Genomic DNA, 14939 nt, shown 5'->3' with positions numbered 1-14939 from the left:
CAAATCTGCATCTGAAACCTCCTGTATTCCTAAGAATCAGGCTGATTCTTAGAAGCCCCTGCAAATTTCTTAATGAAAATAGTCTTGCAGGATGTAATTGAAAATATTGGATCATGTTTGGCTCACAAATCCTGTCCATCATGAGGCATCCCCTGCATTTCCACCATGCTATTGAACTGTAGTCAGAAGTGGCTCATGTTCACCAGGATGGTCAGGGGGATGGAGCACATGACATGTGAGGAGAGGTTGAGGGAACAGCATTAGCTCAGTCTGGAGAAGAGAAAGTGAACAGCTGTCTTTCCTTACCTATTAAGAGGGCATTGAGAAGAAAGTAAGCTCTTTTCAGATAGGACAGAAAGCCACAAGTTGGAAAAACAGGGAAATTCCAGTTAGATATGATGAAAAATCTTTTCCCCGTGACAGTAGTCGAACACTGGAGCAGGTTGCCCAGACAGGTTGTGGGTTCTCCACCTTCAGAGATATTCAAAACTCAACTGGACAGGTCCCTGAATAATTTGGTGTAATTAGACCTGATTCAAGCAGGAAAGGGTGAAAAAGATGATCTTCAGAGGTCACTCCAACTTAAATTCTGGTATGGGTTTATGACCTTGGAGGTGCCCCTGTGAACACAAATAGCAATTAAAGCTGCCTAGATTCAGTCTAGATGTCAGCCCTCTGAAAAGCCAAGAGAAGCGGTGTCTACAGGGCTCACAGAGGGACCAAGGGCAGGCTGGCCTGTGTTGGGCAGCAAGGTACCTCTAGCATCCAGAGGGAGAGGGCACTCTTCAAGAGTCTCTCCCCTGTGAACCTGAGGTGACAACAGATGCTGTCTATAGACTCTCATCCAGTGTCTTTCAAATACTGCTCTAACCCTGCAGTGGGGTCAGAAACCAAGGGCATTTTACAGGATCTCAGGAAAGGGAAACTGCCAGGAGCACAAAACATTTCAAGCTAATTTGGTCATACACAGATACAAAGCTCATCATTTTCCTTTATCTGTCTTTTCCATTACAGGAAATTTAGCCAGAACACAGTTGCCCAGCTCTGGTATTTTGTGAAATGTGTTTATTTTGGCTTATCGGCATATCAGATACGCTGCGGATATCCAACTCGTGTTCTTGGCAACTTCCTCACAAAAAGTTATAACTATGTCAACCTGTTCTTATTTCAAGGGTAAGTCTAGACCTACTGCCCTCCTCCTTTCTTTTGTGAAATAAGGATCTGTTATGAGATGCTGGGGTTTTTCATGACTTCTTTTCACAGGCTGCTGGAAACGAGACAGTAAATTTTGCACAGCACACTCAGTTACATGTCATATGTCCCTTGTAGTCCACAAAAATTAATTTCAGGAATGCAAATTTCAGAAAAATCAGTCCCCCACTCTGAATCCGGAAGCCTGACATACCTATGGAAGAGACATTTTTAACACTTCTAAGAAGTCACCTCTGTGAACAGAGTTAGGATCTACACATTGTGCTAGAAACAGGTAACATTATTTGCTCTGCAGTCCTAAAAAGTAGTAAGGCATCAAATCCCAAAGAGATCTTTGGAGCAGGTCTACAGGCTCTACCTCAGCAGGTGAGAAGAATAAAGTGAAAGACAATACACGTGAGAAATAAGAGCTATTCATCAAAAATGTTTCCTTTGTGTATCTTTTGAGGTGCATGCACATTTGAGACTCTTCAGGAGTTAGGAGTGTTAATGCAGGAGTTACAAAACAAATTCCCACCATTCTGTGGAAAGGATGTTCCTGTACTCCAGTCCCAGGTCTGAGGAATTTGGGGGTGCAGGAAAGCTCAATAGCTCAACCTCAATTACCGGGCATAACAATGCAAAAGCGTGTTTATGGCCTGACAAGGAGATCTAGAGGAACACAAGCTATGGCAAAAGATACCACCCCCAAAACATCAATACTAGCCGTGCAATCTCAGGATACGATTATATTTGTGTTTGCAAAATCTCCCATTAAGCTGTTTTTTAACATTGGCTTAATCCTCCCTTTTGTCTTACATACACTTCCTGTGCTCATTTAATGTGATCCCTCCACTTCTGACAAGTTGTCTGCTGTGATCTCCCTTCAGGTTCCGCCTGGTTCCATTTTTGACAGAGCTGAGAGCAGTAATGGACTGGGTTTGGACTGATACCACTCTCAGTCTTTCCAGCTGGATCTGTGTTGAAGATATCTATGCTCATATATTCATCCTGAAGTGTTGGCGAGAGTCAGAAAAAGTAAGGAAGCCCCATATGAGTGATCCAAGCCTCCTCTCCCCCGTGCAGAAGTGAAGAGAAATAATTACGAGTCCCTAAATAATTGCAAAATCCACCATACAGACAGTTTGTTAGAAGATACACCTGGTGTTTATGTTCAGAAATATTCAGACTGTTGTGTACTTTATGTGAGTTGGCAGTCACCGCAAGCGGAATTTCAAATGGCTTCTCTTTTGTGCCTGGCTGGTTTTTCCACCGTTGTCGTGAATTCCACAAGCACACGCCTGCTAGCTTCACTGCGTGCCTGAGCGTCACGGCCGGGCTTGAAAGTCCTGGTATTCACACAGGCTGCCCTTGTCCCTAACAACTCAATGAGTAACCCGCAGTAGCAGGGAAAGCGTAGCTGAAGAGAAAGGTCAGCAGAAGGAGGAGCTCGTGCCTCCATGGTGTAGGTCCCAAGGACACCTGGTTCGTGTAACCACAGAGGGAGCTCGGCTGGCTCCTTCATCTCGGGCGAGTCCCCGCACATCCAGAACTGAATTGCAGGCCAGATAAACCCACCATTTGTCTGACTGAAATTTCAGTCTCTTTAAACCATTTAAGCTTCAGTTCAAATTAAACCTGCAAATTCTGGATTCCTTATAACCGCTATGAAGATTGCAACCATATGCTTCCTTATTTTGCCAATTTGAAAAAGAAATTAAGCGTTCTTTTAAGAGTGACCCAACCAGTCAGAAATTGTACATCTGCAATGAAACAGCTGTATTTTTAAGTGTTACTGACGTATTTCTACTTTCATTATAATCCTGTCTCTTAATGGCAATTACTTTCCAACTATGTCACTTAGATTAACACAGAGCTGAAGCTCACAGAAATCTTGTATATAGGCTTTTTGTGTATGGCTTCCGTTTCTCCCATGAATGGAGTGTCATCAGAGGCTTCACGAGTCGGAGAAATAATCCATTCTACTTTGACTGTCCGTCTCGCTGCATTTTTTAATGCTACAACAGGATCACTCTGCATTATATGTAGCATAGATCTGATGTGGGAATATTTCCACGTCTAAGCTAGCGTGTGTGTGCTAATGCCATGTAGCAAAATAACTACCCATGACTTTGAGCGTTGTTCAAGGTACTTTGATTCTCTCTCACATTGAGCGGTACGCCTAAGTACTTTGACTGCTAGAGGCTCTCTGAGCTGTTCTGTAACATCATTAAAGGTGCCTGAACTAATCTTACACAGACAAATAATATACCCCTGGTGATCTTGATACGGTATTTTAATGAAAACAGTATTCTGTAGTGCAAGACAAATGACTTGATACACTGCTTTTGAGAAGTAACTAATTTCTTTTAAATATAGCATTGTATTACACATTTAATATTCTCCTAGGGCTTTATGGATTCATGTTGTACAGCAAAAATAATTTCCTGAAAGCCAGATTTCTGGTGTGTGTTTGAGGTGCAGTGCAATACAATGCATCTTTATCTTGCACATGCAGTATGCAGTGCGTGAAAGACAGAATCCTAAAAAGCTGTGTGGAGTTAAATCCTCTAAGAGAATACACCAGAATAAATTACAGTGATGGTGAGGCATTTTACAGGATGGTGAAGCTTTTTAAGTATTCAATCATGAGGCCAGTAACAGAGGGTGGCAATTATGGACAAAGCAGAACAGACGTGCTGTGTGATCTGCTTTGAAAAGAGAAGGGTAAAAGCAAAGTCACTTTTGGTCTCAGCAGCTAAGAAGGGGAAGGATGTTACATCAGCAGTGTCAAGACTTTAGGCGTAACAGCGACACAACTTTAAACTTTATTTAAATGCAGCTGGTGTGGGATTCACTAGGAACAGATTGGATCAAGCCTGTGAACAACTCTTAGAAATACTGTATGTGAGCTGAAATGAATGTGGAGGTAGTGCAATATCAGACAATCCTACTGATTGGGCATGGCAGCTGCTGCCAAACGTGTTTGGTTTTTTTTCCCCTCAACTACAGTTTGCAGCATTTCAAGCTCTGTGAGAGGAATTCTGCCTTAAGGAGCTTTGAGTTAAGACTTTTTGGAAGGACAGATAGCAGAAAGTGGGTCACTCCCAGTATAATTTTTTTGAACAAATTGTTGTATCACTGTTGCTGCTGTTGTTTTACATCTGGTTCCTGTGAGTTCATGCTTGCACTAATTCAGACAAAAAACTCAAATTACCCTACCCAATTTTTCACGTCTTTATGGTTGTGAAGATTCAAAACCAGAGAGGTTTACAATATTTTTCACACCAGACACACACTTGGCATGGGTTCATCTGGCACTTTTCTCTGTTGTCACCAGAAATTCACTGTCTGTACGGGTTTGGCTAAAAATCTCAAAATAACTGGCCTGCCAACAGGTAGCAAATTACCACAGAAGATGAGAAGCCTTACGATTGTTATATACTCACCCATCAACTCATACCAAGCGCACATCTGATAGATGAGACATTACCATGTTGCTGTTTGCTTTTGCAGAGATATCCCCAACCAAGAGGCCAGAAGAAAAAGAAAGTTGTGAAGTATGGAATGGGTGGCATGATTATCGTCTTGCTGATTTGTATTGTCTGGTTCCCACTGCTCTTCATGTCTTTAATCAAATCTGTTGCAGGCATCACCAACAAGCCTCTAGATGTATCAATCACAATAACTCTAGGAGGTTATCAGGTAAAAAAGAAGAAAGACTAAAAGCAAACTGTGTTTTAGCACTGTATTTCCTTGTGCTATTTCTTATTCCCTTCATTGAATTGAACTCTCCTGCCTTATGCAAGAGATCAGGCAAGCTCCCACAAATGATCCATTTTGGGTTTAAAAACTTGTTAGTTTATCACTGCTGTAAAATATTAATCTTCATTTGCAAGTTTAAACCAGAACCTACTGGCAGTGGAATCTGAATAAATTATCCTACGTCAGGTACACTCAGATAACTGCCTACGGGTCCACATGGTAAATACACGGTAATTGGAGGTAGCTTGCTTCTCAGTGGAGAATTGAATTGAGTGCCATAATTGTCTTGGGCTGTGATGCACAGGATGCTAATGCGAAGTAAATGTGACAAGTGTCTGTTCTTTTGTTTCCCAGCCTATTTTTACAATGAGTGCTCAACAGAGTCAGCTCAAGGATTTGAATCAGACTGGTTTCAATGCGTTTCTGGGAAGCTATAGGGGTAACACTGTAAGTGAACTGTAGAATAAATCATTACTTAAAAATGTGTGCATGTGTCCATGGAGGCCTTCTGTGAGTTTTGTTTGTGTAGTCGTAAGTGACCCGCAGCGCTGCCATCATTTGGAAGATGTTTCCATAAAGAGGGCTTGCATGAGTAAGGGTTTGGACAGATCACTTGTCAGGACAGGGCTGGGTTACGGCGAGATAAGTTACCATCAATCGAGACATCTTTGCACAAAATCATGGAAGACGGAAACCCTGGTTGTCCTGTCGCCTGAATAAAAACCTCCTCTCTAAACGACACAAAGCTTCAGAAGATGTGAAGCTGTTGGTATACTGCCAAAACAAGTGTGCTGTAGGGACACAACAGTGTTGGTTCTTTTAAGCCCCGTACTCCTTCCTGTAGCACACAGAGCTTTCACCTACCAGTGAGGAGATGTGGTGCTGTCAAAAGAAAGTATGTATGGCCTAGGAAGGTTTTGACATTAAAATGTCAAAACACGAACATGTAAACGTAGTCTCACGATTGCATGGTGCAACATGCACAAAGTTATCACATGTTTCTACAGGAAAAAGACTAGTAATTAGTAGAAGCTGTCGTATTACTAAAGTAACTGGGGTTTGATCAGATATAACTTTAAAAGAAGTGCTTGCTTCATTCAAGCATTAACTTTTTTTTTATAGTAGATCCTACCAAATAGCCCATATATTATAGCGGTAATATTGTAATCTTGATCCACTTTGGAAGTTACCAGTTTCAAGTTGCCTTATCCTTTGCAGACATCTGTCTATGCAGAAAGATGCTTAACAAAAGACAGAGTAAAATTTTAACTTACATTTAAATAGGCTCTACAGAGTTTACCTGATGAACTTCCAGACTCACTTTGGCCTACGTGGCCATCATTCTTCAAACAGCAGGGCCATTTTTGTTTTGTCTTCTTAGCTCGACTATACTTTACTTATTCCCCTTCCCATTTAAAGCCCCAGTTGGTACCTGAGGAAAACAATCAGTGCAAACTGCTGCACCTACAATTATTCAAACATTTACAATTCTGCCTGACTGGGAAATGTGGCTCTGTGCCTTATGAATATCACCGCACTGATATTTTATTTTCCTCTTCTGCACCTACAGGCTGCTTTGCAGTTTCTAGAGGGCTATGGAAAAGAAGATATAACTCTAGCAGATCTAGAGGGAAATTCAAACTCTTTATGGACCATCAGCCCTCCCAGCAGAGAGAAAATGATACAGGGACTGCTGGATTTTTCAGCCGAGTTCACTGTAGTTCTTTCGTGGAGCATTCAAAGGTAATTAACATGGCTGTTATAAGGTTGATGGATCATTTGCCAAGCGGTCACTCAGCGGAACAGTTTCACATTGCTTTTTTGGTTTAGTTTTTCAGCAAATTCTATTGTACTGCGGAGCAAAAAAACCTGAAATTGGGACAGAGAGACAGAGAGAAGTGGCCTTTGTTACCCAGGAAAATATTTGTTACCTGCAGTTCTCAAAAAATAAAAAGAGGAGTGTAGCCACTTCCAAGTACATTATTTTTAAAAAAAGCAAAGGGGGGGGCACGACTTGAGGGGAAGGAGGGAAATGTCAGAAAATTTTAGCCAGTTTTAGATGGAGATGTTCAAATAAGCTACCCCAAGCAACGACCTTGTTAGCATTTATGGGAACTGAATACTTAGACCTAGTTAAGGCAGAAAAACTGCGGAAATACAGACAGAAGTGCTTGGTCCTCTTATTGAGGGAGTCTAGAACTGACACAAACTTTTTTAAATACATGTGTACTCAGAGACTTTCTTGTGCAAATAACATAACAGTGGCACAGATCCATTTTGTCAAGACCTTTGCCTGTTTACTTGTGGTTCCTTTGGCCTGAGTGAACTATTACTTTACAATGAAGTCTTTGCAAGAGACAGCCTAGAATAAAAAGTAGTTGCATGCAGGCGAGAGCACACCAAGGTGGTTTGTTGGCTACTGTCTGCCAGCTGGGATCCCTGTAGACTGCTGGATTAAATTGGAGTTAAGTCATCACTCCATGGATATTAAGTACCTTTGCAGCCCCAGTATCTACCTGTTTGTTGGAATTAGACGCTGGATTGTTATAGCAATCCTCAGCAAACGACTGTGCACAAGCAGCAGGTCAGCTGAATCACTGTGGGAGCTCTGAACATGCTGGGTCAGTCCTTCCAAAGTCAAAAATAGGCTTGTAATGAATCTTCACCCTTAATTCAACTTTATTTGACCCCCCCTTATTTTCCTGGAAGCATACAGTGAATTACATCACTCCATCATTTCTGAACCTTATATTAATTTTTAATACTGCTACTCAGTTTACCCATGTGCTTGCGTAACTACAAACATTCATACACTAGTTGAAAGAGACCTTTTTCACCCTCAAATTATATCCTGTGGATTACATCGTGACCGTGAATGACTGAAAGTGGTAACGACTTACCACAGTGACCTTCCGGAAAAACCTCCGGAAAGGGAAACCGCTGTCTTTCATCTAGGGCAGGAGACGGTGAGCAGCTGTAAGATGAGCCCTTTGTGTCACTCGGGCAGCGAACGTGCTTTCTGCCTTTTGCCCATCATCTTCCAGGGACGTTTCTCCGCAGCCCCCAGCATCCCAGGAGCTGCGCCCCGGCCGCCAGGCACGGCGCAGGGCGCTGTGCGGAAGCTGACCCTGCCCCAGCTGTGTTCTGCAGCTGGCGTGAAGGCTGCGGGGAGGCGTGAGGGTCCTACCAGCCGGTCAGCCGCACGCCGCTGTGGGCTGAGGTGGGGTTTCAGGGAGCCGTAGCTGACTGCAGCATCCTTAGCTGCCCTGGCACAGAACGCGCGGTGACACAGAGGGTCCCGTCGCCCCAAGTCAGAGCAGGCACGCTGCCTTTCCCGTTCTGTTTTAACTGACATAATGAGCAAAATTGTATTAATCTGTCATCGTTGCCCTGTAATACATGCAAAGGCACAGTCAGTCAGAAAAATACACCTTTAAGGCTGCTACATATCCTCTGTGGGAAAACACGCCACCTCAGGTACAGGTAGCATGATGCTTGCTTTAGCAAAGCCCGAGATAGCCAGGGTCAGTGCAGTTAGACTAGTTAGACAACTAGCTCTAGCGTTCAGCAAACAAGTGTTTTGGTTATGCTCTCATTGTAGGTTGACAGTGTGTCTTCCCTTTTACTTCCGACAGAAATCTCACCCTTGGTGCCAAAGCCGAAATAGCGTCAGATAAACTTACCTTTGTTCTGCCAGAGAACACCAGAAGAGATATTGCTACAATGATGTCTGGACAGCAACTGGAAAAGGTGTAAGTTATTTTCTTTGCCTATTTATATGCAAACCTTCCCTTCCTAAACCTAATTTCCTAAGGAGGTCAGGCTTGTGCAACCGTGTCATTTTGTCTGCCCATCTATCCCCATCTAATAACTTTGGAGCCTGGTTCACAGAGGCCAACAGCATTGAAGTCACATAATAGTAACATTAGAGGTAAAAGCTTAATTCCTGTGATAAATGTAGGCTGAGAAGACCATGAACACTGGAACACCACCAACAAGCATGGTGAAGCTATTAGTTACTTTTCTTTGATTTATTGGATAAGCACAAGTTCATTACAGCATATTCACAGTTAAGGTCTTCTTTCAGTTACTTCAGTTCAACTTGATCTGAGGATGATTTTTTTGTTCTAAATAACCATCCAGACTGTATTTAGCATTGTTATTCCTGAATAGTATTAGGTTGGCAAGGAAGTGTTAAATCACTGCGGTCAAAGGGTAACATCTGCAGTCGTTTCTGACATCAGATCTTTTCCAGTCATAGAAATTAGCAAGGCAGAAAGAGCATGCTCTTCATACGAATATCAAGCATTATCCTATGGATATAGCCTTATAGCATTAACAGCAGTGGTGCCTCCTTTCAGGTTTGACAGGAGTCTGGTTCTTCCTCTTCTGCCTGCTCAATTGGGGATTACTTTACAGCAGTAGTCTCTAAATACTGCTAAGCCCATACGTCATCCCTGAAGGCCACCTGATCTGATTTGTGGCCACAAGAGTTGAAAAGTTAAAGCTGAGGCCAAATGGGATAGTCAAAACTCTGAGAGGTTCATCTCTGTTAGTGGGTGGAAATGAGATTTGTCTTTTCTGTGCACAGCTATTTTTCTGCACCCACGCACACTTGTACATCCAAACAGACTGCTGTGGCACATCTGATCATAGCATTTAAAAAATATTGTACACCTCTTTTATTTTCTGCTGTGTCAGGATATGGGAATATTTCCGAAGGTGATATACTGCCAAGAAGGGTAGGTTTTGCTCTGTTGTGGGAAGAGGTAATTCATTCATAATTCTCTCTTTGCAGGAGGCAAGCAGTAATATAGAAGATACACCTGTATTTGCCTGTGTTGCAATAATATTGTTGATTTAAGCTTTTTTTTTTACTTTGTAATAAAGGAAAAATGGTTGCAGCAGCTAGTAGCCATTTGACTACTTCAGCAGGGAGCTTTCTGCCACCGCCTGTGCTGGACAACTTAGCTGCTGACCTGTCTTTTGGGCCTGCTGGAGTTGTCAGGAGGGATTTTAAATTGGCCACCTCTGTTCTTCCTCAGCCTGGTGTATGCAATGTAGCAAAATCTCACAGGACTTCCCTGAGAGCTCCCCTTCTCTAGACCTTTTCAGTCATTTGAGGATAAAGGACAGTATATCTGCTTTTAATGATCTCTCTCTCTCTCTCTCTGGATGCTGGTAATTTATTACCACTAAAGGTGGTTTAATTTTGAGTCCAGTGGAAGGATTTTTACAAACATCTTTCTTTTTAAGTTTGAAGTCCTCCTAAAACCTCTGAAAATATTTCCCAGTGAAGGATTCTGGCAAAAATTCTCACTCTTTTCAGGTCTTATTATCGAAACATCTTGCAATTCTGAAGTAGTAACTGTTCTCACCACATATTTTTCTAGCTACATATTTTTCTAGCTTGTTTACTACTGGTGATATGTTGCCTGCCTTTGTGCTGCTTATATAGCTGACCATAAAAGCAACTTTGTTAAAAAGGGGAACAAAATATAAAGTCCACATTCCTTGCAAACACACATGCCCCAGGTGTGTGGAATTCATGGCGTGTGAATGGCGACATTATGGATGGAGCTCCCTGCTGAAGTACTGACAGAACATAGTTAATAAATCCAGCTAACTTTCTGATGTGACATCTGAACACTATAAAATCATAGCTTAAGCCAAGAATTACTGGGAACTGTGTATAGCTCTGTTAGGTATTTCTAAATTATTTTAGAGGTATAAAAATATGAAATATTTGCGTTTTCATTTTTTCCAGAACATTAGAGAAGGTGTACCCATACTACATCAAGGCTCCTAGTGATTCTCTGGCAAAACCCATAAAGCAGCTATTGACAGGTATGTGTCCAGACCATGGAAAACCATGGAGCATGCTTGAAAGAAGTGCAACACAGCACTCACACTTTCACATAACAGCACATTCACTGAGCTGTTATGGGGCACCTCAGGCTGAAATGCACTTAAAATGGGTTCTACCTGGTGCCTGCAAGCTTGGGGAGAGATGAGGTAATACAGTATAAGGCAGAAAATGCATCTGGATGTACTTTAGCTTTGTATTTAACAGTAAGGACGCTAAGGATGAAGTCCGGCTCCTTTCCTTCAAGTCTGCTTTCAGGAACTGCTTCCCCTTCTGAGGAAGTGACGACGAGTTTCACTTCTCCGCATCTCTCCCTGCTACCTTACCGCAGTCAGTAGTCCTGCATGTCTGCAAACATAGCTCCTCAGCTTAAATAATGACACTGCAGGATTTTTTTTTTTCCCCAGCTGTTCCTTCCTTATTGGCCACAAAGAATCCAGTTTAGATAAATCATTGAATTTCAGAGTGCTATTACCCAGTCAGAATGCATACAGGTTCTCACAGACATATAGAATACAGGCACGTGCATGCACATACACGCATGTGAAAAACCTGTTGGGTCAGAAGAGTAGGAACGAGTCTTTATCTAAGAACAGTTTGCTCAACAGAGGATAAATTTGGCACTCAGGCGTAGTAGTAGTACTATGTAGTACATTACTGTACTATGTAGTCCGTTACTGCTCAAGGTTCAGTGAGCATGCTCAGAGTAATTGGGAAAAATAATTATTGAGGCTGAACCTAGCTTTAGGAGTAGCAATAAGTTATGAGTGCTTTACTGTCTTTAATCAGGTCCTGTCCTAAAGAACTCTTCATTTGGGATTCTTCAAAAAGGCTTTAATGTATGCAGTGCTAATGTACATTCCCCAGAAATCAGGAGAGCCAGAGTTCATCTCCTGTCTGTGTAATCAGTACACGTAATAGGATAGTATGCTTTTCTTGATATAAGAGAATAACATCCTTCATACCAAGACATAAATGATTTACAGTGGTAGATTCACTTCGGCATGTAGAAGCTGACCACTGTCCCTCCAGGTTAAATGTGTTTCTTTAATTCTGAAATGCAGACATGCTGACTGTCGTTGACACCTTGGCCTGAAAATATTTAAATGAATTGACAGTTATACAGAAGAAAATGTAGGTGGTACGAAACATTTTATTTATTTAATGCATATTCAGATGAGATTTGCAGAAGAAAAACTATAGCAGTCTAGATATTGTACTTTGTATAGAAATACTGCAAAATGTGTTTTAGGAAAATTATAATGAACCTTTACTCCTACATTGCTCAGTCATTTTATCATGCAAATGTTTGAAGTATCTGAATCAAACCAATTTGACTTATGCAATTCTTCCTATGTATTAATCTTTCCTTTTTTCAATAGACTGCAGATGGGAAAACATTACCGTTTCCTTGGTCAAAAATGTGTCCGATGAGGGAGTTCGTGAGTGGTGGGTTTTGAATCAGCTTGGAAAAAGATACAAAACGTCTGAAGAGAGTCTTGAACTCTTCATATTTAGTGATAAAGTCAGTCCACCAAGTCTTGGATTCTTGGCTGGTTATGGGTAAGAAGGAATTTTTACATAAAATTAAAATAATGTAGATAAGATGGAAGTCAAGGTGATTGTATTTGCTGGGTTTTGGGATGTTTGTTATTTCTTTTTTGTTGTTGTAATGTTTGAACCTCCAGAAAAGGGCTTTTGTGACAGTTTCGAATTCATGTCCATTACTATTGTCTGTAGAAAGTGTCATATTTGTAAGGAATGGTGTTACCCTTGATGCCAGCTGTGGGAAAAGAGGCAGAAGCACCCTTCGCACAAATTCCCTATCAAAGCAAAATCATTCAAAAGATACTAGTTTAGCTACAGGTCAAATTCTGCCCAAGCTCTGCCCAGTTTTGGTGACCTACCCAATCTTGTAGCCAGGACCCCGTATGTGAAGCAGTTATGAAATACATCTCCACAGACATAGGAAGGCAGTAGACTGTGCCTTCCTGGGACATATGCCCTTCTGGCATGATTTTGGAGAACTCCTCATAGAAGAATGAATTATCAGGGGAGGCCAGGTAAACATTAGTCTGTCACCACTGACATGTACTTTAATAAAAAATAATAGATATGAAACCAGACTTGCCTTTAGCAGCCAGCCGTTGTGAGATTTCCTATTGTGGCTTCCAAGCTGTAGCGGACAGGACATGAGACCATCACTATCAGCGACTGGGGTTAAACCATTTAAGTCAGCAGCCTCAGCTGTTTATCTTCCCAGATTTCTGTTGTATTTGAAAAGACCTTATTTTCCTTCATCCTGCAGCACAGGAGAAACAGAATCCTAATTAGAAATTAATGTTCGCTCAGCTGACAGACTACACTTAACCATGTAGATGAGCTCCCTCACACTTGGCTGACCCTTTTTGAAGGCATGGTTTGAACTCTGTCCTTTCTTTCTTTTCAGGATTATGGGACTATACGCCTCGGTTGTCCTGGTGATAGGAAAGTTTGTCCGTGAATTTTTCAGTGGGATCTCTCACTCCATCATGTTTGAGGAGCTACCCAATGTAGACCGAATCTTGAAGTTGTGTACTGACATTTTCTTAGTGCGAGAGACTGGAGAACTGGAACTAGAAGAAGACCTGTATGCCAAACTAATATTCCTGTATCGCTCACCAGAGACTATGATCAAGTGGACTAGGGAAAAAACTAATTGATCTCTTTGGTGTCACACTGCGAATCAAGTTGATTTCATCTGAATTTTAAAGGAAAAAAAAAGCACAATATTCTCTTAAGAGCTAAGCCTTTTATAGTTAGGTAGCAATGATTTTTTCACTGAAGGAGTCCTGGAAGCTACGGCCTTAGGAATCCATGCTGCCTTTCAAAGTAAGGATCAACAATGAAGAAGGTTGGATGATTTGTTGTTTTTAATGTGCCACTCCTCTACAATCTGGGGACTGCTTTGTAATTTAATCAACAAAAAGTTTGCATCCTTGTCTGTCTGGCTAATTTAATTTTCCAGACGATCGTTACCCTTAAAGAGAAAAGAAAGGAGTGAACCCACAGATGACTCCAGTGTACCTTCTTAACCCTTTCTGGAGCCATACAGATTGGATTGTGCAATATGCTGTTGTACATCACTGACTTTCAAGCTGCAGTAATGGGACACTGACTAGCCTTCAGGACACCTGAGACCCAGGGTTGCAGCGGGAACTGAAGACATTCTAGCCATACCCATTTGTAGAAAAGCAGAGGTTTTGATGTACAAAGGACACTGTGGACAAACCTCTGTTAGCAGAAAGAAAACAAGCAACAATCTCTTTAAATGCCTTATTTTATTTGTACAGTCACAGAAGACATTTCCACCAAACATCAATGGCTTTTCTCAGGAAAAAAAAGCAACTGAAACTTGACACTTCATCGAGGTTAACTAGTGGCTAGAATAATTATGGTGAATTGTTGGGGTGTTCTGCTGGGCCATTCTCTTCAAAGTTACTGCTTTCCATTAGATGAGAAAAGAAAGTGAATTCAATGACCTAAGGAGCTACTTCATTTCTTATAACCCTTTAAAGACTGAATAGTGTGTGCTTCTCTCTGCTCCCCATGACATGCTTTTTCCCATTTCGATGATTTAAGGCAACTGTTGTTTTGCTGTTAGCTGATATTCCTCTTCCAGTGTTTCAGGTATAAGAAAATGTTTACATATTCCAAGTCACATTTTTACATCTGAGATGGGGTTTTTTTAAGTTCCCAAATATAGGCATACATATGAGCTTGGAAAATGGCCTTTTTCTTAAATTACTCTTATTAGTGACACAAATGGCTCATTAGAGAACATTGTAGCATGAAAATTTACAATTGCAATGTAGGTTTCATTCCATGTTAAAAAAATTACTGAGAAAAAAAAATCATTGAGTGGGTAGGGTATGTTAAAAGGGTATACTGTGTAGTTTTGATTCATTAATGACTTACTTAAAATAAAGCACATGTTGCAAAGTCATTTTAGAAGTATTTTTGCTCTGCCTTTTTACATGAAATGGGAAAAGTTTGACATTCTTCTAACTCTGTGACAAATAAATCTCTTTCTTGTAGTTAGCTGCTATTTATTATATGAATGATTAGTTAATCACCA

The 14939-nt window shown here is 41.2% G+C and overlaps 1 protein-coding gene across 1 annotated transcript in view; it reads left to right on the top strand.

Annotated features, from left to right (window-relative positions):
* The window catches only part of PIEZO2 (piezo-type mechanosensitive ion channel component 2), a gene marked incomplete at its 5' end in the record, with an annotated part of 67610 nt that extends 53108 nt beyond the window's left edge, over window positions 1–14502 (top strand). Inside the window, 9 exons of the mRNA XM_010295229.1 lie at window positions 1015–1173; window positions 2082–2229; window positions 4708–4896; window positions 5311–5403; window positions 6527–6699; window positions 8592–8708; window positions 10724–10803; window positions 12205–12385; window positions 13272–14502. Of these exons, the coding sequence (XP_010293531.1) occupies window positions 1015–1173; window positions 2082–2229; window positions 4708–4896; window positions 5311–5403; window positions 6527–6699; window positions 8592–8708; window positions 10724–10803; window positions 12205–12385; window positions 13272–13524 (1393 nt within the window). The remainder of the gene's footprint in view (window positions 1–1014; window positions 1174–2081; window positions 2230–4707; window positions 4897–5310; window positions 5404–6526; window positions 6700–8591; window positions 8709–10723; window positions 10804–12204; window positions 12386–13271) is intronic.
* Window positions 14503–14939: the final 437 nt, after the last annotated feature.

Source organism: Phaethon lepturus, unplaced genomic scaffold (genome assembly GCF_000687285.1).
Source record: "Phaethon lepturus isolate BGI_N335 unplaced genomic scaffold, ASM68728v1 scaffold12529, whole genome shotgun sequence".
Classification (NCBI taxonomy): domain Eukaryota; kingdom Metazoa; phylum Chordata; class Aves; order Phaethontiformes; family Phaethontidae; genus Phaethon; species Phaethon lepturus.
Note: the sequence above shows the minus strand (reverse complement) of the source record. Positions and strands in the feature narration are given on the sequence as shown.